General features: G+C 44.0%; 2 protein-coding genes across 2 annotated transcripts in view; both read left to right on the top strand.

Moving 5' to 3' along the window:
* Nucleotides 1-1,938: 1,938 nt before the first annotated feature.
* Nucleotides 1,939-6,430, top strand: wnt16 (wingless-type MMTV integration site family, member 16). The gene is made up of 4 exons (XM_049008390.1): nucleotides 1,939-2,087; nucleotides 2,274-2,500; nucleotides 4,038-4,324; nucleotides 5,255-6,430. Exons 1-4 carry the CDS (start codon nucleotides 1,996-1,998, stop codon nucleotides 5,717-5,719), a joined length of 1,071 nt encoding a protein of 356 aa, XP_048864347.1. The 5' UTR covers nucleotides 1,939-1,995; the 3' UTR covers nucleotides 5,720-6,430.
* Nucleotides 6,431-11,904: 5,474 nt separating this feature from the next.
* The window catches only part of stab2 (stabilin 2), a 29,893-nt gene continuing 19,021 nt past the window's right edge, over nucleotides 11,905-22,776 (top strand). The window contains 19 exon segments of the mRNA XM_049007099.1: nucleotides 11,905-12,282; nucleotides 12,994-13,112; nucleotides 14,075-14,193; nucleotides 15,908-15,993; nucleotides 16,430-16,496; nucleotides 16,591-16,686; nucleotides 17,022-17,144; nucleotides 17,245-17,441; nucleotides 17,755-17,885; nucleotides 17,971-18,104; nucleotides 18,759-18,841; nucleotides 19,695-19,844; nucleotides 20,647-20,790; nucleotides 21,081-21,143; nucleotides 21,404-21,520; nucleotides 21,817-21,870; nucleotides 22,107-22,187; nucleotides 22,265-22,417; nucleotides 22,509-22,568. Coding sequence (XP_048863056.1) covers nucleotides 12,160-12,282; nucleotides 12,994-13,112; nucleotides 14,075-14,193; nucleotides 15,908-15,993; nucleotides 16,430-16,496; nucleotides 16,591-16,686; nucleotides 17,022-17,144; nucleotides 17,245-17,441; nucleotides 17,755-17,885; nucleotides 17,971-18,104; nucleotides 18,759-18,841; nucleotides 19,695-19,844; nucleotides 20,647-20,790; nucleotides 21,081-21,143; nucleotides 21,404-21,520; nucleotides 21,817-21,870; nucleotides 22,107-22,187; nucleotides 22,265-22,417; nucleotides 22,509-22,568 — 2,100 coding nt within the window. The 5' untranslated portion in view covers nucleotides 11,905-12,159.

The following is a 22,776-nucleotide window of genomic DNA, read 5'->3' on the forward strand; positions in this document are numbered from 1 at the left end:
TAAAGGAATCCGCCAAGGAAATTCTCAGTGTAACGCGGTGTAATGAAGCATATAGTGTATCTCAGCGGGGGGGTCGGTCAGCACAGCGGATCTCAGGTCCGCCTGATGTTGGTTAAAACTGATGGCTGAAATTCAGCCTTAAGACATGAATGCAGGAACGAAGGCCGTATTCACGGGAAGACTTAAATCGTACAAGGCGTAGATTGAGATGAGAGTCGCCGCTATTATACGATTTCTGTGGGCCTGTCAGGGTGCAAAAAATGGACTTGTTTGAAAAAGAACTTGACTTAAAATGCAGATTGTTAAGAGAGATTATAAACGCTATGAAATGATTACCTTTATTGCTATTTACTCCTAGTCACATTTACTTAAATGTTACTGTTTTATAGAAGTCCACAGAACAGCTATCTGTTCTTAAATGCAATGCCGTGTGTGTAACATTGGAGTATGACGTCTCCCCGAGGGTCAAACGTCACTTGCCTTGTGAAAAAAAAGTTATTGGAACATAAAACAAGTTATAGGGAAATTATTACGGAGTGTGATATCAATTGCAAATTGCGTGGATTTAAACGGTGCAGTTTATTTCATATTTTTAAAATAATACAAGCAAAGTTTTGTGCGAAAATTACAGTGGCTAAACATTTATAAACAGGCTTTATACATACACATTAAAACTATATTTTTCGGCAGCGCACGTCGTTATTTTTAATTCTATAAACGAAAAGAAAAAACTGTTAGATGAGTGCGAGATTTCTTACTTTTGAGAACATATAGGATAAGCTAGTAACTGTCTTTGTCCTTCATAAATTTTATTACTGTAACGATAAACCATGTATGGGAAAATAGACCAGTCCTATTGAAGCACGGCAAAATTCCCGTTCATATGTATGGGGAATGCAGAAATTACAATAAAATTGTAGGCACTGTAATTTTCGCGCAAAATTTTGCCGATATTTTTTTATAATTGTGAAATAATGTCAAATTATTTCAAATGATTTGTGGTTTTCTGCTTAGTATTTGATACGCGTTAATTAATACACTTCAACATATCGATTCACATACAAATTAATTTTCAGGCAGAAAGAGAATGCACTAAATACAATCTCAATATCTGAATAATAACTGAATATACAACCACAAAATCTACACTTTTATTTTAAGGCTCATTTTGTGAGCTGCACCCAGCTTGTGTACCAAACATTTAAATAGGCGAAGATTCTGACGATAATAATAATAATAATAATAATAAGAAGAAGAAGAAGAAGAAGAAGAAGAAGAAGAAGAAACATCTAATCGTTTATTATTGCCATGATAATCATAATTGATATTATTGTTGCAAATTATTGTTACAGCTAACTCTAATTGTTTCACAGTTCAATATACAACACAACACACTAATCCTGAATGGATTCCATTTTAGTTGAAATCCAGCTGTTTAAAGCAGGTCATGTTCACAAAAAATATCAACGACAGAAATTTTTAAACTTAAATTTATTAAGTATAATTGCTGCTAAGTATTTTTTTATTTTAATAATTAATTGATATTTCTTCGGCAATTTAGCAGTTTGTATTCGTGACGATCTTTGAAGCACATGTAGCCCTGTGAATTGAACCCTTTCCATCTTTCGGATTATATTATATTATAATTATATTATAAAATCGACACATCCTCTGAATATTAATGACCTTTTAGGCCAATCAGAGACGTGATTTCGGCGCAGGAGGAACGTTCAACCCCAAGCTCCGCAAGACGGAGATAAAATGGCATGTTTCGGGACAGCGACACACCAATGAAACTTAATCATATTAATCTACCATCAGCATCAAATCCTGTCCGCCCGTTACATGTCACCTATCAATCGCCATTTAATGGAGGTAACAAGAAACTTTTTTCTAGATATCCTCCAGAAGCGGGACATTATGGCTAATATGTAATTCTATTCGATGGATTTGGACACTATACGCTAACATGCTGCAGTCTTAAATGAGGCGGTCATGGAGAAAAACGATTCTTGTGGAATATTTAAAGCCTACACAGTCATTTTCTTGTTTTCCTTATATCCCATTCTCTGCCAAGGAAGCTGGATGTAAGTACTGTGTCTTCGTTACTCAGCATCCTGAAACATTGTTATGTCTTATTATCTATCCCGGCAATTTACATTGCTGATCTGGCATTTGCTGTTGTTGTTGTTTTAGAATAGCCTATCATTGTCAAGATAAGAATGTCAATATTTGTGTTTTTAAAAGTGATGGTTTTTGGGTCTGTTTTATAGGTGGCTGGGAGTTACATCCGCGGGTGTTCCGGAGAAAATTAGTTGCTCGAATATTCCTTTAACAAGCAAACAGAAGGATATATGTAAAAGAAAACCTTATCTGTTAGCGAGCATCCGAGACGGCGCGCGTCTGGGGATCGCCGAATGCCAGACCCAGTTTAAGCACGAAAGGTGGAACTGCTCCACCACCAGAGACTTATCCGTCTTCGGGTACGAGCGGACCAGCGGTAAGTGCGATCTCTCATTTTTAATCTATTGAATTTCAGAAACGAGAATTTAGCGAGAATTCATGGCAAATTCCTTGCATCACATTAAACTATAAATACAGGCTATACGAATCAGGTTACAGGACTTCCAGGGAATTATGTCTACATCGATTTAGTGAAATCTATAATAATCCGATTACTATTTCAGTACTCACATAGCTTAGTATTTCTCTCTTCTTCGAATGTAATTTAAATCATTATTTATATAATATGTACCTCTGTTTGTTGTACCGGTTGCTATGATCAATTCATATGTCGAAACTTCACAAATCACAGAGCGCATAGTGTGTTTTATGAATAAGTTAAAGGTAAGAATGACAGGAGTTACACGTTTCGCTCTGGTGAAAGTTGTCTGGTTTGCGCAGCAGCAGCTGGCGCTCGGTAAACTGGCGGCACCCAGAAACGCCGCACATCTGCTGCGATTTTCCCGTCTCAACAGACCACTTATCCGCGGGCAAGTACTGTCTTTGAAATGGGCATTACTTCCTAATCCCACTTTAATCCTGTGGGATTATGGTAATTATGGGATCCTGAAATGTATAATATTAGACACCGTAACGGTGAATTAGCCTACGTCCCAAAAATGTCTGGTTCCCAGATAGTGTATATCAACAGGACACGTATATACCGAAATAGCCCCCTCCCCTTTTTATAGAAAATGTAATCTTAAATTTTATAATATATATTATTAAAGAATGTTTTTTAAATAATAAATGTCCGTCTCAATTTATTTTCAATGTTTTATCAAGCGAGGCGTGTCGGGTTTTGTATAGGCCTTGGCTTATATTTGCGCCATTTTGATTATTCATTTAATTGAGTTTATCATTTTTACATGAAAGTCTATATTTTAGGTATTGGCATGCCGATTAACATAACTGTTCACAATCGGTTTTATGCTGTGTATATCCACGGTGAGCAACTTTAAAATGGTCTAACAACACCTAATTACAAATATTTTATCGCAATGACTGTTACGGTAAGAATTTCACTGGATTGCGATAATTTTAAGTAGGACATTTTTACGCGATTTACGGTGAAACAACGACCTTTAAATAGGTAGGCCTACCTTCGTGATATTTTTATATTACAAGTGTTAATTGAATTACATGGGGAAGCACCTTGAACTTCAAATGTAAATGTAATGAAATCCTTGGTTTAAGAAGGTACCTCGTATAGTATTTGGTTTGGATTTATTTGGTGATTTTATCATAGGGGATGCATGAAACTCAGTGGGCTGAGCCTCTGTGCCTGTGACCAGAAGGTTGCTGGTTCGAGGCTGGCCTCGCTATGTCTGCGAGTCCTTGAGCCAGGCTCTTAACCCCCCAGCTCCCTGGGTGCCGGTGTGAGTGGCTGCCCTTCACAGCCAACTTACTGCGAGCTACAGAGAGCAAGTTGGGGTTGGGGTAAAGATAATTTCCTGTCCAGGAATTGCCTGGTATTTGTGATGGCAGTGTGACAGTTTGACGGAGACGCTGACGTTCTTCACCGTTGTCTGCAGGGACGAAGGAGACAGCCTTCATCTACGCAGTGATGGCGGCCGGGCTGGTGCATGCCGTGACGCGCTCGTGCAGTGCCGGGAACATGACGGAGTGCTCGTGCGACGCCAGCCTGCAGGGCAGCGGGTCCTCCAGTGGAGGCTGGCACTGGGGCGGCTGCTCCGACGACATCCAGTTCGGCACCTGGTTCAGCCGCAAGTTCATCGACAGTGGAGTCAGGAACATCTCGGCCAAGGAGGCCGATGCCCTGGTCAGCATGAACCAGCACAACAACGAGGCTGGGCGGCAGGTGAGGGGGGTGGCGTGGGGTGATGGTACACTGCGGGGGGGGGGGGGGGGGGGAAATAAGCTGGATTATTCAGCAGCTGCAGCTTTACGAAGGCTGTGACGACACAGATAATATTTCAATCCCATACACAGGTGTTACTAGCCAGCCAGCAGGGGGCATGGTGGTTAAGAACAAAGCCCCATAGTCGAAATGTTACAGATTAGTATAAATATAACATCCACCTGTAAAATTGCACAAAATGGACAGAAGCATCAGCCAAGCGACAAAGTAACATGCATGAGACAATAACGGATCAAATTGGTCGTTAACAGCAAACGATGGAAACTGAACGAAACGTTTCTTCTCACAAGTCTTAACGGGAAGTTTTAGTTTATCCCTTCCCATTCTTCAGCCGGGGGAAGATTCCCAGGCCGGCTCATGAGAAGGCAAGGAAGCATGCAAAGATTTGTAAAGCATTGTAGGCAGCCATTCCACGCTAATGTGCAAGCACAGCCTGAGCAGTGGCCTAGCTCGCTAACGAGCATCATGCTAACATGTTAACGCAGAGTCGGGGTCAGACAGTCTGTCTGCGCCGTTCGCCGCCCAGATCTGTCCTTGGGGGACCCTCCCTGCTCTCATTGCTCTGTGAATGACCTCATAAATCAGGAGGTCAATGTGCCTAAAAGGAAAAAAAGAAGCTGCCACAGTCAGCTCAGTGAGTGTGGAGAAGCACACGGTCTCCCCTGGTGTACACACAGTTTGCTTGAGTTTCATACAGCGTCCTTTGACCTTGCACAATCGCCGCAGTTTTGGCAGCTACACTAACGTCACGCAGTGTCTGCCCGTTACCCATTTTCGGTTTAAGGTTCATAGCAAAAATGGTGGGGAAATGGTGGAAATATCTCCCAAGCTCCAAAGTTTGGCACTTTATCTCGCTGCTGCCCTCAACAGGCTGTGGCAAAGACAATGCTGACGGATTGCCGTTGCCATGGCGTCTCGGGGTCCTGTGCCGTGAAGACCTGCTGGCGGACCCTGGCCCCCTTCGAGCGGGTGGGCCGCTTCCTGAAGCAGCGGTACGAGGACAGCGTGCACATGCTGGACCGCATCAAGGGGAAGGTGCGTCGCAAGGAAAAGGAGCAGCGCCGCATGCCCGTCACCAAGGACGAGCTCGTCTTTCTCAACAAGTCGCCCAACTACTGTGTGGAGGACCGGCGGCTCGGCGTGGCGGGAACACGGGGCCGGCGCTGTAACCGCACGTCCAGCGGGCCGGACGGCTGCAGCCTTCTGTGCTGTGGGCGGGGCTACAACACGCACGTGGTGCGCAGCGTCGAGCGCTGCGAGTGCAAGTTCGTCTGGTGCTGCTACGTACGCTGTCGCCGATGCGAGAGCATGAGCGACATGCATACCTGCAAGTAGCACTCGATTCCTGGACCAGGACCCCCCCCCCCCTTTACGCCCATTCTCGGACACAGGTGATCATTCCCCAATAAACAGAGACTGCAACTGCGCACTCAGGAAATGAACATGTGCAAGCAGTGATGCTTTGGTGAGATGGACACACCTGCTCTGCTGCTGTATGGGAGCTGGATTGAGTACCAGACGTGCATTTTAACCCCCCGAGTCCAAGCACTGAACTGGCTCCGTCGACTCAAATGTGACTGATTCACTCAACAAACGCCTGTGGCAGTTTGGATGCAAGAGCAGACCTGACTGGCTATCAGTCAGGGCTTTGGGGTTTAAACCATGGAAGGATTCAGAAGGGAACATGGACAGGTGCCTGACAGTGAATTCCTGAAATTAAGAGAGTGTTAATAATAAATAATTTACTTTGAATGACTTTAAACATTGTGTTTGCATATCTTTACAACCCACTGACATGATAAAGCCCAATGTTTTGGTTAAATTGTTAACATTTTGTACTATTTAATACTACCACTGCATAACCTTGGTCCTATTACTGTCCTAAATCCAATGTTATATTCACGATTTAAAATTGATTTAGCTACACCGATAAGCCTTATTTCTAAACGTTTTTTATGTAATTTAATGAATAAGCATTAAAAAAAAATTTTGACTTTACGTATGCTTTGTAAGACAGTTATTTTGAAATGATTTAAACCCAGACAAACACGGCAGAATCAGTAGTCTATATATACCTATATTAAAGTAGTATTTTTTCAAATGTAAATTTTAATATTTATAAATATTAAATTATGCATTAAAAAAACATTCGGAAAGTATGGTTTTCAGTAATCAATGGATTTCATCACGTTACTGGTGTGTCGTATCGAGATTTGGTTACTGTGTACCTGTCATTTCTTCTGTATATGTTTCATCTGTGAAGCACACAGTATATAAGACATTTAATCGGTGTGTGTCGTCTATCCGGAAACCCCGATGGCTTCATTAATTGTAATGGGAATTTCTGCGCGTAAAATGTGCTCCGTTGTCCCACTTTCCGGTCTTTGCGTCTGTTGGTGATTTGTGAGAAGCGACAGACCTGTGCTAAATACCGCGGGTATTTTCTTTCAAAGGGGGTTAAGGCTAACTAAGTGGCCCCTCCATGTGCGCGACGCACTGCGCAGCGCAATCTACTGGGAGCCATGGGATGCTGGCTCCTGGACACAGGGAGTCACGTGCCTCCTGAAGACAGGCAGAAAATAGCACATCTGAAGCTGAAAACAGACTCGATGTTAAAACAGCTTATTTGTAAGATGTGTAGAGTAAATTAAAGTGGTTCAAATGTATTACTTTCATTAACATTTAATTGTGTGTTTTTCATGTTTTATGGGAAATATTTGGTGCACATTTACAACACGTCAGCATGTAGCCTATAGTAATATAGTGCTTGCATGTGCTTTCTCCTGTATCGCTGCTTCTTCGCAAATTAAATCCGTGGGAATTGCAGTCCTACAATATTCCACGTGGTGACAGTTTCCTTTAAACAAATAAAAGGTTTAATTTTCTTACATATTGATGCTGTTACAGTGTTTAATGTCCGCTTACTACATCTGTGCAATGTTTACGTGAAGTGTGTTTGTGTGTATGCATGCATTTAAAATACAGGAGTAAAGATATCGAGTTTGTATTCACAATCGATAGCATTTCCAGCACTTAGGGAAAGTTTCCATACCCTTACAAGCTGCCCACATTTTGTTACGTTTCAGACTCATCTTAAAACGTATTAAATTCATTTTTAATAATCAATCAATCTACACATAATACTCGACAATGACAAAACAAACACAGCTTTTTGAGTGTTTCGTTAATTTATTAAAAATAAAAAAACGAAATATCTCATTTAGAGAAGTATTCAGACCCTTCACTTAGTACGTCGTTAAAGCACATTTGGCTGCAATAACAGTCTTTTTGGTAATGGCCCTACAAACTTGGCACACTTTTCTTCTGAAATTTTCTGCCATTCTTCCTGGCAGCATCGCTCAAGCACAACCAGGTTGGCGGGGTAGCGTCGGTACACTTTCAGGTCTTTCCAGAAATGCTCTTTTGGGTTCAAGTCCGGGCTGAAATCTTTTCGTATGCGCTGCATGTCCTTCAAATACGGCTGGGCCGCCCACATTCACACCTGATTGTCATCCTATTGATTGAAATACCTGTCACTAATCTCCCCTTCAAATTGGCTGATAATCTGAGTGGTTCACATACTTTTTCCACCCACAAAAAAACAAAATTACATTCGGTCATTCTCCTTAATAAACGAGTAAACGTGTATAAAGTTTGTGTCATCTGTTTAGTTGCATGTCACGCCTAAGGAATGACCAACTCCAAGGCAGCCATAGGGCGAACAGAAAGGGGGCACGAGGGATACAACCCAGTAACTAAAAACACCCAAAGAGGAGGCTAGACCAACGCTGAAATACACGAAACACCGATGCCAGGTACAGGGAATTACGCTGAGGGCGACAATGACCGAGCTGGGGGACACAGGGAGAGCGAACAAGATTGGCAGACGAGAGACGGTTGTGACAGGGTAAGACGTACTGATTACGGGATGAACAGCGACCTCTGCTGACCAAACGGGCACAAGACGGAGGTGGATCATGACATTGGCTTCTCTCTATCTAGTTTTAGGACTTATTAATGGTTATATTTATACAGGAATATATTAAATTCTAAAAGGTTCACAAACTTTTCAGCGCCACTGTAATTCATGCCGGTGTTTGTATTCGTGGCTCAGTCCCAGAGGTGGCCATGTGGTTAAGTCCCCTGTGACGGGCTGATGAACCCCCCCACCCCCCTACTTCCCGCGTTTCCTAGGCATGACACCCGCAGAGAGTCTTGATAGCTCAGAAGAAAACGTTCTTAGCACGTTCATTCATACCATATGCCATGACCGATACCATCTGTAGATGGGAAAAGCAGCACAGATGTGCTCCTGCTATTTCTCAGCAAAGATCACATAAAAATAACCAAACCATGTGGTCCAAACAACCTTCCCACGTGCCGTCATCCGCAGATCGCAGTGACACCCTGGGTAATAGTCTGATTGGTCTTATTTCTTTAGCGGAACAATTTTTGAATCGTAGAACAAAAAAAAACGAAGATAAAATGTATGCTTCACACAAGCTATTTTTTAATACCCATAAATAATGACACACGTAGAAGAAGACTGCATTGTTAGGGGTCAAATTTTAAAAATCGTGATTGAGCTATAATTTGAATTGCTTTGGATAGTGGGCCTAATGTTATTATTGTTTTACAGCAATACATACGTGAAAAATGCCAGTTGCTGCCAGTGAAGGTCCATATATCGGAGCGCTGTGTTATGTCTTATAGCTGGGTAATATTATACCGTATAATAGCGTGCACAAGCTTCTCCTATGATTGATTCGCATTTCTGACAATTATTAAGTTGTTATACGGTAAATCTATTTTTTAGAGGTGGATTTACTACGTATACCCACGTATACCCCCCTGCTGCACCACTGGTTTCCAGTGACCTACAGGTGTTTCCAGCTTCTAGTCAAGTTTAGCGCTTCCAACAACCATCACTTCCAAGTGCAACAGAAGCGAACCGCGGTGACGGCAGAGTGCTGCATGTCAGTCCGTTGGTGGGTTTTGACACTATGAACAAAATGGGGAGTTATGGTGGGGGTATTATATTTGTATACGGTAAAAACAAAGCAAAAAAAATAAACAAACAAAAAACGACGAGACTCGATCTACTGATGTTCTTTTTAAAATAATATATAAAATCACCACCACAATCAATAAAATGCTAAATATCCTCCCGCTGATGCCTCATAATATGCCTCTAAAATATTGTAGGGCTATTAATTCTTTAAAAATTAAAAGGGAAGTGGCCTTATCTGAGCATTGAGTTTTGTGGTCTTTTCTGCCATCTAGTGGAGAATCATCAAAAAATCATCTAAGGTTACAACGTAGAGTTTTAAGGTGAAATTTAGTTAGCAAAACTTGATCAATTATCTTACCTAATTGAAGGTAAGATAATTGAATATTAACCTACTCTTTAAAGGCCATGATGCTATTAGCGGCTGTTACCCTTGTGTGTCACTATTTCAGTACTGTATAATATTTAACCCGTATCAATCACAATCTTGAAATCCAACCTAAATGAATGCTTATTTTGGGGACATTTTTACATCCTTAATTTTTTATAAACTCGAATTAAATAACCTATAGTTCATTGCAATTCACACGATGTTTGCAAGTATGAGTCAAAAACGAAATCTGGCATTCGTTTCAGTTTTATACAGACTTAAAAAATACTATTTTAAAAGTAGTTTACACTGGGCGATTAATTAATCATATAGCCCTGTTAAAAAGTCTCGGAGGCTAAATAGGCAATTTGGGATATCCGGTACATGGCTGCCGGAAGCGGGAACGAAAACGTTTCCTCGTGCTTTTAAAAAGACGCTGATTTGTGTACGGGCCGGAAAACTAATATATCATGTTACAGTAAATAAAATAATAGCTAAAAAATATAAATGAAAACCGTCAAGCGGTACAGATTTTTCTATCCATAAATTCACCATTACAGAGGAGTTGGTCAGAAAAACTTTCTCTGGATTAGAAATCCATTCAAAGCAGCACTCAGAAATTGTCAGGTCTGGTAAGATTTACTGGGACGTGTCTTCAGGGTGGCTTGTGCTTATGGGTAATAACTGGTTGTTAGGAAGGACAGAGCTCACACTGAAATTATAACAGCGAAAGTGACACATTATCAATCGGCATCCAAGTAAAATTCTCCCAGAGTACTTTTATGTATCTCTAATTGTCCCTCCTTGAGCAATGAATGAGGGAAACGTTACTTTCGGGAATGGCTGGTGGGGGGGTGGGTGTACATATAAAGTCGATTTACTTGGTGGGCACATTTCTCCAAAGCAGCTTTGCAGTGAGCGAGTAGGAAATGATCGCCCCCCCCCCCCCAGGGTGTCGTAATTCACGTTCTTGCCTGGTTTCCTCTGCTGGGCCCGCTGCTCTGACAGCGGGGGCTCTCTGACGGAGCCGCCTGGAACGGGGGGCTGGGGACTCGCCACACCTGTCCGGGTCGCGGGTCTTTGGTGTTAAAACGGCTAATGTCTTTGGGTTAAAATCATTTAGCTTCCCTCATAAATAATTCCCATCTTAACAAACTCAGGCACATTATTCTAATCTCTGTTTTTAAGGACACATCACAATTCTGTGATTTTTGTAGATAGTTGTACAAGTATTTTTTAATCTTTCTTTCATATCTTTGTGGGAACCGTTCATTAATTTCTATGGGTAAAATCCTAATCCCAGTAAGGACACCCTAACCCCCACCCAGCCGTAACCTTAACCATAAATAACCAAACAAAATACAAGACATTTGGCATTTTTCATTTTTTGATTGCAGTCACAGATTTTTACAATATTGAGAAATTGAGTTTCCCCTTTAGGGAATTGAAAAAAATAACAGGTTTTTAATAACATTGTGGGGACATAACCCCCCCCCCCCCCACACACACACACACACACACACAAACACCCAGGAAGGATTTAAACCAGAAGTTTAACCGCACAGTTTGCTGACTGTGGTCCGTAGCAGCAGAACAGATTGTCGATTTTCAGATGAATCACTTTCCTCAGCACGACTCAGGTATCCGCTGCAGGGCTTGAACCCGGTGCCCTTGTGAATCTCAGATATTTGTGCTTTTTGTTCAAGAATACAGAAGCCATGACACAGCAGAAAATAAGGCAAACAGCAGGGCCCTGCTTGGGGCCAGCGGTGGCATGTCAAGGAAATCCTGCGATTCTCTGCTGGTCGGTTTTCTCCTTTAGTTTTTCATGTTGCTCAATTTTCATACTGCTGACAGAGCCTGAAATACGGCATATACCGTCTGTGTGTGTGTGTGTGTGTGTGTGTGTGTGTGTGAGTGTGTGTGTGAGTGTGTGTGTGTGTGTGTGTGTGAGCATGTTTTGTATATATTACATTATGGGGACCAAATTTCCCCACAACGTGATAAAATCCTGTTATTTTTACGTTTTGGGGACCATTTTTTCAGTCCCCACAAGGGGAAACTCAGTTTTATGTGATTGCAGTCAAAAACTAAAAATACCAAAAGTCTTGTATTTGGTTTGGTTACTTATGGTTAGGGCTGGGTAGGGGTTACGGTTGTCATTGTTGGGATTAGGACTTTTCCTTTAGATATGAATAGACAGTCCCCACAAAGATATGAATACAAACGTGTGTGTGTGTGTGAGAGAGAGAGAGAGAGAGAGAGAGAGATTCAGCATGTTGAAAGCTTTTCATTCACCCCTTGACACAGGAAAGGGGCGTGGGTCACCAGCAGGGGGAGGTTTAAAAGGATGGCCTGCATGCGGTGGGGGCGGACACGGGGACGAGTCTCTGAGAGATGGTGCACGCAGGCGTGAACGGCCGAAGACTCCCACCTGTCGCCATGGCAACTCTGTTCCAGAACCTTCTCTTGCTGCTGCTGGGGCACTACCTCAGCGTGACGGTCGCTGACTCCACGAAGGTGAGCTTTGGGGTCCAGGGCTCAGGTTTCAGACAGGTGGCTGTAGGTTCCAGTCTCATTCTGCTTATTTCCAGAAGTCCGGAGTGTAGGCAGTTACATCATATAACTGTGATTAATGTACATGATCTGCCTGGCCCTGAATGCAATGGCGTAGGTGAGAGTTCCATACCAGGGTGCAAGCAGCTCGATCATATAAATTCAAAGGTCTATTTACTGAGTGAGGAAAAAAGCCAAATTAATTATTGGGGGGTACGTGCCCTCCCTCCATTTCCTATGCAAATAGTTGTATGTTTGTGAATAATTCAGTGTTTGACAGCTGAAACCAGTCCTTCCCTGATTTTATATAGATTTTGCATGAATGTTAATAATAATAATAATAATAATAATAATAATATTCATGAAAGTAAGAGGCTTTTGTAGTACCTGTAATGAAATCACAGTAAGAACATCACAGTTTTTCTTTCCACCTGTTTGATCCAAAGCCCGGTGAGCAAAGAGGTTCCTTTCGGATGAACTTTGACCCTGACAATCAGGGAATCAAAAGTGCGTCCAGCAGCCTCTTCAGCTTTGATCCTGTGGGTTTTGATCATATGTCCAGCATCTTATCCCGGAATGGCATTCGCTGTAATGGTGGGGGGGATTGCTTGCTCCCCTTGTAGCGCCTGGAGACCCTCAGTGCCAGTGTCACTCCCCCCCCCCCCTCCCCAACAGGGCCGGTGTGATAAGTTCTTAGTGTTGTCCTCCCAGCATTGTGGTCGCTGTTTCCTCAAGGCCTCCATCGTCTGTCCCTCAGGATTATCTCCAAGGGAGTCAGGGACTCCTGGTTGCAGGTGAGTGAATCTCGGAAGGCTGCTCTAGCTGGGCACTGCAGAGAGCTATTAGAAGATGTTTAGCTAGTGTTATGGAAGGCAGTCTGTCAGAGCGACTGCTCTCCCGGATGTCGGGGAAGGGAAAGACCTGCAGGGGCAGCATCATTCACCAAAAGCTGCCGGAGACTTTCTAAGAATTTCTCTTCCTACTGATTCTAATCATTCCTCTGTCAATAATAGTTGCATTTATTACAATCCTTACTCCTTACCGTATGATGGTTCCGGAGGATGGGCTCCCCCTCTGAGTCTGGTCCCTCCCAAGGTTTCTTCCTTCTTGGGAGTTTTTCCTTGCCACTGTCGCCTTTGGCTTGCTCACTGGGGGCTTTGGGTGCGGATGCTGTAAAGCGCTTTGAGACAATGTAATGCTGTGATAATGCGCTATACAAAAATAAATTTGTTTGTTTGTTTGTTTAATAGTGTATCATATGTTTTTGTTTCCCCTTTCTGCGTTTAACTGATAAAACTTGCATTCGTTTATTTACTTTTTCAGTTAGTTTTATTTACAGTAGCTAGTTACAGTGATTATTCACTTATTCAGTGGCGGCAGTTATTCATTTACTCGTTTATCATACCATATTCGTATTCGATTTACGCTGTTTTTCGTTTGCGACTGGTACTTTGGCACGTAACCCCATCGTAAGCCGAGGAGACTCTGTACTGCTCTGTACAAATCAGATCATACTATTCACAAGATAAATGAATCCAAAATCCAAGCAGATAACCTGGACGAGATAACCACTGTAACTAGTTGTAACCTGTAGGTAGGTGGCGGCGGTGCTACTCACCATGCCGCCGTTATCCAAAATGGCCAACTTCTCCGGGGTCAGACAAAGGCTGAGGCAGTAACAGCCTGGATGACCTTTCGGTTTTGCATGATGCCACTTGCCGGAGTAAGTGGGAGGTTTCTTTGTGTCTCTTCCCAGTTACAATTACAGGTCGCTGTTCAGTTCCTCCTTGCTGTCCCGTGACTGCACGTTCGAGTGCCATACGGAGGTCAGGGTGTCGGAGTGCTGCCCGGGTTACTGGGGGAATGACTGCCAGGGTGAGTGTGCATCTGGAGATATGCCTGTCCGCCGCTGCTTGTATATGTCGTCATTTCTGGGACGGCATGATCTTTATTTTATTCTGGTGTGTGGAAATTCATGTTGGGGTTCGATCCCATGTGTGGAGGGGGAAGAGATGTTGATCATAAGTTTGGAGAAGGAAATTGATGAAACAGCAAGATGATCAACAGCAGGGCTGCCCAACCCTGCTCCTGGAGAGCTACCACCCTGCAGAGCTTAGGTACAGCCCTCATTTAACACACCTGATACAGATAATCAGGCAATTCAGTATCACCTCAGTATTAGAGTCGGCTATGTTGAAGTTAAGCTGGTTCTCCTACTGAGGGCCTGATTATCTGTGGTAAATTAGGGCTGGCAGCTCTCCAGCAACAGGGTTGGGCTCCCCTGATCAACAGTGCTGGGGAAGTTACTCAAAAATGTATGTCCATTACAGTCAGAGATGGAAAGTTCAGGTCCAGAAAGTACAAATCCAGGTTTTGTTTCAGCCTACAAGTTGAGTATAAAGAGCCATCATCACTGAGTACTCAACTGGCTGGTTGAAACAAAAAATTGGTCTGGATTTGTACTTCCTGGACCTGAACTTTCTGTAATGGACATACTTTTGTGAGTAAACTTCCCTAACACTGGTGATCAAAAGGCAGTCAAGGATGTTACAGTTCAGCGTATTTGTTCAGTGTTAACAAGCTCCATGACATTCAGGTCTCCCACCTTTCAGAAATGTGTCACCTCAGTATCAGTCTCGGGGGGCAGATTGGTCATTTATTTAATGTTCCCTCCTCATGAGGACCGGACATGCTAATCTCTCTGTTGGGTTTGTTATTCTTACAAAAAAAAAAGTTAACCAAGCAAACTGCTGACATTTTGCGGAAGTTTTATCGCCTTTGTCTTTTAGATGAAATTCTGACTTCCGGTCAGAATCACCGGAGCTTTATTTGTCCTTCGTAGAGAGTTTGGGTAGAGAGTGAAGTCTGAGTCTTTTTTGTTATTCATGTGAGATGAAAGGGAGAGAATCTGCTGACAGCAAAGAGCTGCTGGGGGGTTATATTTTGAGGATGTGGGGGCCAGGAAACTGACAAGCGAGAGGCCCCCACTAAACGTAGCGCTGATAAGGACAGGAACACTGCAGGAAAAAAAAACCCAGGAAGGCGAATGAGTGAGGATGTGCTCAGTTTGAGGGCCATGAACCGTTCAGCACCCTAATGGAGGAGGGGGGCGCCCGCATTATTCTCCTCTGGTCACTTCATCTAGACACAAAGGCCATCTAAAGGAGGAGTGGGCTGTCCAAACAGTGCGAGAAGGACACACACGTGAAAGGTGAAATTTTAGTGATGTCACGCACAGGTTTCCTGTTGTGGAATTAATATTTAGATAGCTAACTTGTGAAGGTTTTTTCCCGTCCTGTATCGAGGTGATGGGAGACAGGCACCGGAAGGGTATGGATACCTTGGTAGATTCAGGGGGTCTCTGAATATGAATATCCCCCCCTCCCAGCATATCCTATCTACACCAAATTCTGTATGGGGCACCCACATCTCTTCACATTGAAAGTGGCATTTTGTCTGCCTGTCTGCCTGCCTGTCTGCCTGTCTGTCTGTCTGTCTATCTGCATGTCTGTCTGCCTGTCTGCCTGTCTGTCTGTCTGTCTATCAGTCAATCACTCTTTTGTCTCTTCTCCCCTACCTATGATGTTAGCATGCCCGGAAGTAGCTGACAGCCCTTGCAATAACCATGGTGTATGTTCAGACGGCATAACAGGAAATGGTACCTGTACCTGCCAGGTAAAGTACCCTGGATTACTTCACCCCACCCCCAAGCCTCAGTGCTCCTCACCTCTCAACCTAAATCACCCTTGTGTCACCTGTACTTCATCCACATAACAGCCACCCCACTTCTCGGTGAATTGATCGCCATTCTTATTCCCACCAGCAAACAAGAATCCTTGAGTTTGTGAATATATCTACTGCAGAATTATATACTTTACTTCATAAATGCACTGTTAAATTAACAGGGTCTTACCTGCCTAAAATGTGTCAGGAAACAGTCAGTGGTATTATTTTTAAATGACATTAATAAACTCCCACTAGAGTGACCCAAATGAACAAAAGACTGCATGCTGCCACTTGTTAGTCCTGCATGTACTTCGGTGGTGGTGTGTTATTTAGTGCTTTCCATTCTTCTCTCGCCATCCATTATCTGCCCCCCCCCCATCTTCAGCCTGGATTTGTGGGGACGGCGTGTGAGGACTGTCAGGAGGGACGCTACGGGGCTACATGCAGCTCTGGTGAGCATGACAGGTTTGACTTTCTGCACTGGAACATAAACAAAACTCAGCTGTTGTCTGAGCGCGTCTGTTCTGCACCCAACTCTTTGACCAGTCTGTAGCTGTGTCCACGGTCTCTGCAACCACGGCATCAATGGCGATGGAAAGTGCACCTGCTTCTCCGGGTACAAGGGCCCGAACTGCGAACAGGGTAAGACCCAGTGCAGCACGCGCAACTTTAATCTTTCCCTAAGGTCTGGGGATTGGTCCCATCATGAAAAGAGCGGTAAAATTTATGCTGTATCTTAACCTTTTGATTATTCAGTAGTAAGGTTTGCTCAAGCAATCCATATAATCTTTATTTTACAGTATAAGTAAACTCTAGGCCCTTATTTGCTTGTATAAGTGCTGAATATATATTCTTGGGTCTTTAGCACTCTTCTGTATTCGTTTAGTGAGCAATCGTGGTTAAGTACCTGGGTGGTCCCCAGCAGCTCCTCCCCTTTTCAATGCCGCCATGGTGATGTCTGCCCACTCTTCCCGCAGAGATACCCGAGTGTGCGTCCTTGAGGTGCCCTCTGGGTGCCCGCTGTATTGAGGATGCCCACACGAGGACGCTGGCCTGCAAGTGCTTGCCGGGATACCAAGGAGGAGGGACGCAGTGCACACGTAAGTCCCGCCCACATGGAAACACAACACTGAATTACACCAGCAATGTTTAATCCAGTATTAGTCATGTTAACTCCTTCTCCCTCTCTCCTTTTCTCAGCGATTAATCCCTGCCTCCAGAAAATCTGTCATCCACATGCTGTCTGCAATTTCCTGGGCCCAAACAAGCACTCGTGCACCTGTGCAGATGGTTACCAAGGCGACGGCCAAGTCTGCCTACCTGTGGACCCGTGCCAGACCGGTTCCGGGGGCTGTTCAGAGCAAACCACCGTCTGCGTGTACGACGGTCCTGGGAAGGTACGTTCCTCCCTGTCAGCTGACCGCATCACATCAGCTTCTACTACAGAGGACCAGTTGCAATATTCAAGAACAGAGGATGGTAAAAAATCCCGGTATGTTGTTCTTGCCCCGCCCCAAATATCAAGGTTGCATTAAACGAAACAAATCCCATGATTCATTGTATCCGAAGTTCATTCTCGGGAGGGAAGTTAGCAAGGCCAGTCTTGCCAAGACCACAAGTATGATCTTTGCGTTCTTTGTACACCAGCGAGAAACACTCCTAGCATTTGCTTATCAAGATGGCTGACCGTCTGAGTGTGGCACCTTACAGTCTCACTGCGACTGCCTGGAGGGCTTCGAAAACCTGGTTCCGGGGACAGGCTGCAGTCTGAAGGACATTTGTCAACCTTCCTCCTGTGACAAGAATGCTGACTGCACCACGACGAAGCCTGGGGTGGTGGAGTGAGTGTCTTCATCGCGGTATTTGCATGCGTGTCCGTGCGGGAGTGAACATGGGATGCGACGACTCGAGCGACTTTTTATTCAGGTGCACGTGCCGAGAGGGTTACCAGGGCGATGGGAAGACCTGCTATAGCAACATCATGCAGCAGCTACGGGAGCTAAACACAGATCCCAGGGGGATGTGGCATGACCAGCTGACAAACGCTATTACACTCTTCGGTACGTGTGTCTGTTATGGACGGACTGTTATGTCATGTTGCATTTGCTGTGTCCCGTTGCACACAGTCTTCAACAAAGACCCCACTTCAATTTGGCACAAACTGGATTCAATCAGACACTTAGTTTTGTCACTACAGGTATCCCTTAATCAATGGAGTTTTTTTTATGAGTTTCGATCAACAAATTAGTTGCGATTTTCCTTTGATATATGCGGTAAAAAAGATTTTAACACGGGGAGAGTAACACTTTTGGAAGACAGCCAGGCTTTAACGAGTCGACAATACGGGCTGTTCCTTACAAGAGTAACATATTATGTAATAGTATTATATTATGTATAGTTATAATTCTTATTAATAGATTACATTTGATTAACATGGTTTTGATTAAGGTGGTGACATATGGGGATTCATTAATTAATAAAGGAAACCTATTCTAGAATCCAATGGTTACACTCTTCAGCATATTCAAACCTGCATCACGCTCCATTACATTGATTAGGTTTGAACATTCTTTTGAAGTTCTTGGTTCCATTCTGCAGCACCAGAGGTAAACTGATATGTAACTCAATGCCCCCCCCTCCTTCTCCTCTCTCTCTCTCTCTCTCTCTCTGTCTCTCTCTGTCTCTCCCATTTTCTCTCTCTTTCCTGTCTTCAGAGTCGTCCATGTCTTGGCCACTGTCCTCACTGGGTTCCTTCACCATATTTGTCCCCACAAACAAAGGCTTCAAAGGGACTTCGGTGAGTCGCTCTGCTGCCTCATCTTCTGCACATCACCGGGATGCTGTAGTGTTCTTCAGAATCGTGCATTTTGGGCCACTTGCAGGTTAAAGTCCCATAGGCCAGACCACTGTTTCACGACCCGCAGACAGTCCTTGTTTTAGCTCCCTCCCAGCTGCCACTAGAGGGAGCGAGAATGTGGACTGTGTGGGAGGGAGCAAAAATGTGGACTGTCTGGCAGGGAGCTGGGAGGGAGCAAAAATGTGGACTGTCTGGGAGGGAGCAAAAATGTGGACTGTCTGGGAGGGAGCAAAAATGTGGACTGTCTGGCAGGGAGCTGGGAGGGAGCAAATAAGTGGACTGTGTGGCAGGGAGCTGGGAGGGAGCAAAAACATGGACTGTCTGGCAGGGAGCTGGGAGGGAGCAAAAACGTGGACTGTCTGGCAGGGAGCTGGGAGGGAGCAAAATGTAGACTGTCTGGCAGGGAGCTTGGAGGGAGTAGAAATGTAGACTTGCCAGGGGACCCCGAGGACCAGGCTGGGAAACACTGGTCCAGGCAGTATAGTTTACATGGATATCACGGTAATGTTACTCTGTGGTTTGCATGCATGTTAAAATGTTACTCTGCAGTTTACACCCATTGTAGAGTAATGTTGCACCATTATTTCCAAACATGTTTTAGTGAAACCATACAATATTCTATTTTTTCATTCTTCTTCTCATCGATATATAATTTACATGCATTTCTTTCCTCTTTTACAAAACCTCTTTTTTCATGCTACTTGACACCATGGATTAATTGTGAAGGGGTGCAGTTTTCAGAGTTGACCAGGGTGGCTCCAGGGCCGTGTTCACTAAATGGCACCTCCTTCAGGTAAAGAACCTGGTGGCGGATCGGGTGGCAGCTCGCTATCGGGCCAAGCTGCACATGGCGGCTGGAGAGCTGACCTACAACACCCTGAAGAAGGGCGACATCTTCTATACCCTGACGGGGAAATCTGCAGAAAGCATTGTCTCCGATGAGGTGAGGAGGTGGCGCTTTCGTACACGACGTCTTCTGTGGTCTCTGGTCCACTTGTTGTTCCAGTGTTACCTGTATTGTTCCTGACGTTGATGAAAATCAGAGGGATTTAGTGTCTTTCTACGTGGATTATTTAATCCTCTAAAGTGACCCCTGTGAACAGTCGCATGTGGCATGTCAGGATTTGTGGGGGGGGGGTGGTTTGTATTGCAGTGTTCACTGATGTTTAATCCAGCAGGGAGATTCAGTTCCTGTGCTCAAAGGTCAAAACAGAGACTGACTATTTCCCGCTAGGATTAAAGGAATGTGCGCGTTTGCGTTTTTGTGTTCCTGTCGAAACACATAACACCGTCCACACATAACTCTGTGCTGTGGAATACTTCCCAGCTGGCCCACTAACCAGCTGTGTGCCAGTCTCTCTCGCTGCCTTCTGGAATGAACGACGGAAACACTCGATATGTGGCCTCCATCCTTCCTTCCTCCATCCTTCCTCTCCCGTCACAGCTGACTTCTTTCTTCAGGATGATCCCTAAGTAGCAAAACATTTACTATGAAAGGCATCTCATTCTTAGTCATGCTATGGTGATTTCTCACATATGATTGCTAAAGTAAGATCATTTATACACACACACTTTGATCCGTGATTGTTCCTCTAGCTAATACAATTATGAGATATTACACGGATGTTGTGACTAATTTGCCCAAACTAATGATGTCATTCTGAAAGGCGTGCTCTGATTCAGTGGGTAATATAATCGATTACGTGGGTGACGCTGCCTCACATTGGACCTTCATCTGTTTGAAGGATCAGTCAGTGAGGATCCGTATCCACGGAAGCCGGAAGAAAGGGGATATTCTGAAGTCAGACATTCCAGCTTCCAATGGAGTGATTCACATCATCAATAAACTCATGGAAAGCGTCCCACCCACGGTCAAGAGCGAGAAGGAGGTGAACAGCTAAAAGCGACATTGGGGATTTCTGATAGTTCAGTGACCATGTCTGATGCCTCTAAGCTAATGCTAATTTTACAACTGCCCAATAAATTAAAAATGATTGCTTTTGGTTTTACACAACCCCTTAAGTCACGTTTTTCTGTGGCTCTGTGTGAACGGGGTACAAGACAAAGTTGTTTGATTTTTTTTATCCTCCTTGACATTGCTTATAAACTTTCTAACAAATGTCTCATATTCCCCTACATCTTTTTTGCTCTCTTTCTCCTTTTCTCTGTTTTTACCCAGGAGAACCTGATGAAAATTCTGACACATTATGGGAAGTTTGAGAAGTTTAGGAATTTATTAGAGGTAGTGAGCATGCTTTTTTTTTTCTCATAAAGCGTCATGTGCTTCCTGTGATTGTGGATGTTGTCATTCTCACTTGTGGAGGCCATGCTCCCCTCTCATGACAGCATAAGATGCAATCCTCCAGGCCAAATTCAGATCAAGATCGTTGTGTATTTCTGTCGCGTCCTTTTATTCCTCAACAATGTCACAGACCATTCTAGTTTTCAACGTGCCAGTAACACTGCTGATCAATAGCTCCTAAGCTTCACGCTTTCCCACAGAGAGCTGACATGGCACACCTGCTGGACGCTCCTGGTCCGTACACCTTGTTTGCTCCCACCGGTGAGGCTCTTAACGCCATGAAAGAAGGTCACCTTGACTTCCTCCTCACTGACCAGGTACCATCACACATCGAGAACCTCATTGCGTCTCTTTTCTGCTGTCTACCTTGATGTCAATGGATTTAAAAGATTCTAAAATTCATTTTCTGAGCATATTTGCATATTTTATATATGCAATGAAACTTGAAGTGACTAAGGTCCGTGAGTATATGCCGGAGAGTTCAGTACACAGAAGTGCAAAGTACTTTCTAGAAAGGATTGGCCGAGCACATGTGGCGATTTTAGCTACAGCGTCCTGTTAACATTCATTTTCCCGACATCCATGACGTCCTTCACTTCCTGTTAAACCTTAGGGGAAGCCCAAATTGCTGGAGCTGTTGAGGAACCACATCGTCCCCTCTGTGGAAGTGAGTGTGCCTTTCGTTGACAAAGTCCAACCAGCTGGAGCATGTACTTTCTGCAGCGTTTTACCTCTTAATAGCCACTAATCAGTTTGATCTTTATGTATCAAAGAGATGGTCCTGCCAGAAAAATAGTTTGTGCAGTCAAATCCTGCATTAAAACAGATTCGGTGTTTGGAGAATGAGCTGCTCTCTTCTGCTAATTGCTTTTACAATTGTTTTTTTTTAAATTTTTATCAAAGCTGGAGGTAGCCAACATCGTATCCACTGCTCGCTCTGTGTCGATGGCCAATCAGGCACTGAACTTCAACGTCACCAGTAACGTAAGCCTCCTGAATGGCGTCGCAGTTCTCAGTGCTAATAGCAAAGTGGAGCAATTGATTGCTTCTTCTTTCCTCAGGGGCAGATCCTCGTGAACGGACAGGTGATCCTTGAGGCAGACATCGAAGCAAGAAATGGCCGTCTTTACTCGATAGACGGCGTTCTGATCCCATCCTCTATTGAGCCTGTGTTGCCACACAGGTGTGACATTAACACGTTCAGCGTTGTCAAGGTGGGAACCTTGCAAGACTCATGATTTTCTAGAGATGTTTGTCATAGGTTAATGTTGATCTTCACCTTGCATTTGGCTGGTCTATGTTCAGAGCTCCTGTACCAGATGTTCGAGGATTTTAACGGCCTCGTGTCCCTCCGGTGTTCAACTGGTAAGCAGAGACGACTCTTAATGAACACAGCCTTAATGGGCAGTGATTAACTTTGCCCGTAATCTGTATGTCAGTGTTACTCAAGTCCTCGAGGACCCCGAGACTGTCCACGTTTCTTCTCAACTCCCTGGGGGTCCTCGAGGACCGATTTGAGGAACAATGATCTGTGTAGCAGTTTCCATTCCTGTCACTTCAATAGTTGGTCATC

The sequence above is a fragment of the Brienomyrus brachyistius genome, chromosome 3 (assembly GCF_023856365.1).
Source record: "Brienomyrus brachyistius isolate T26 chromosome 3, BBRACH_0.4, whole genome shotgun sequence".
Classification (NCBI taxonomy): domain Eukaryota; kingdom Metazoa; phylum Chordata; class Actinopteri; order Osteoglossiformes; family Mormyridae; genus Brienomyrus; species Brienomyrus brachyistius.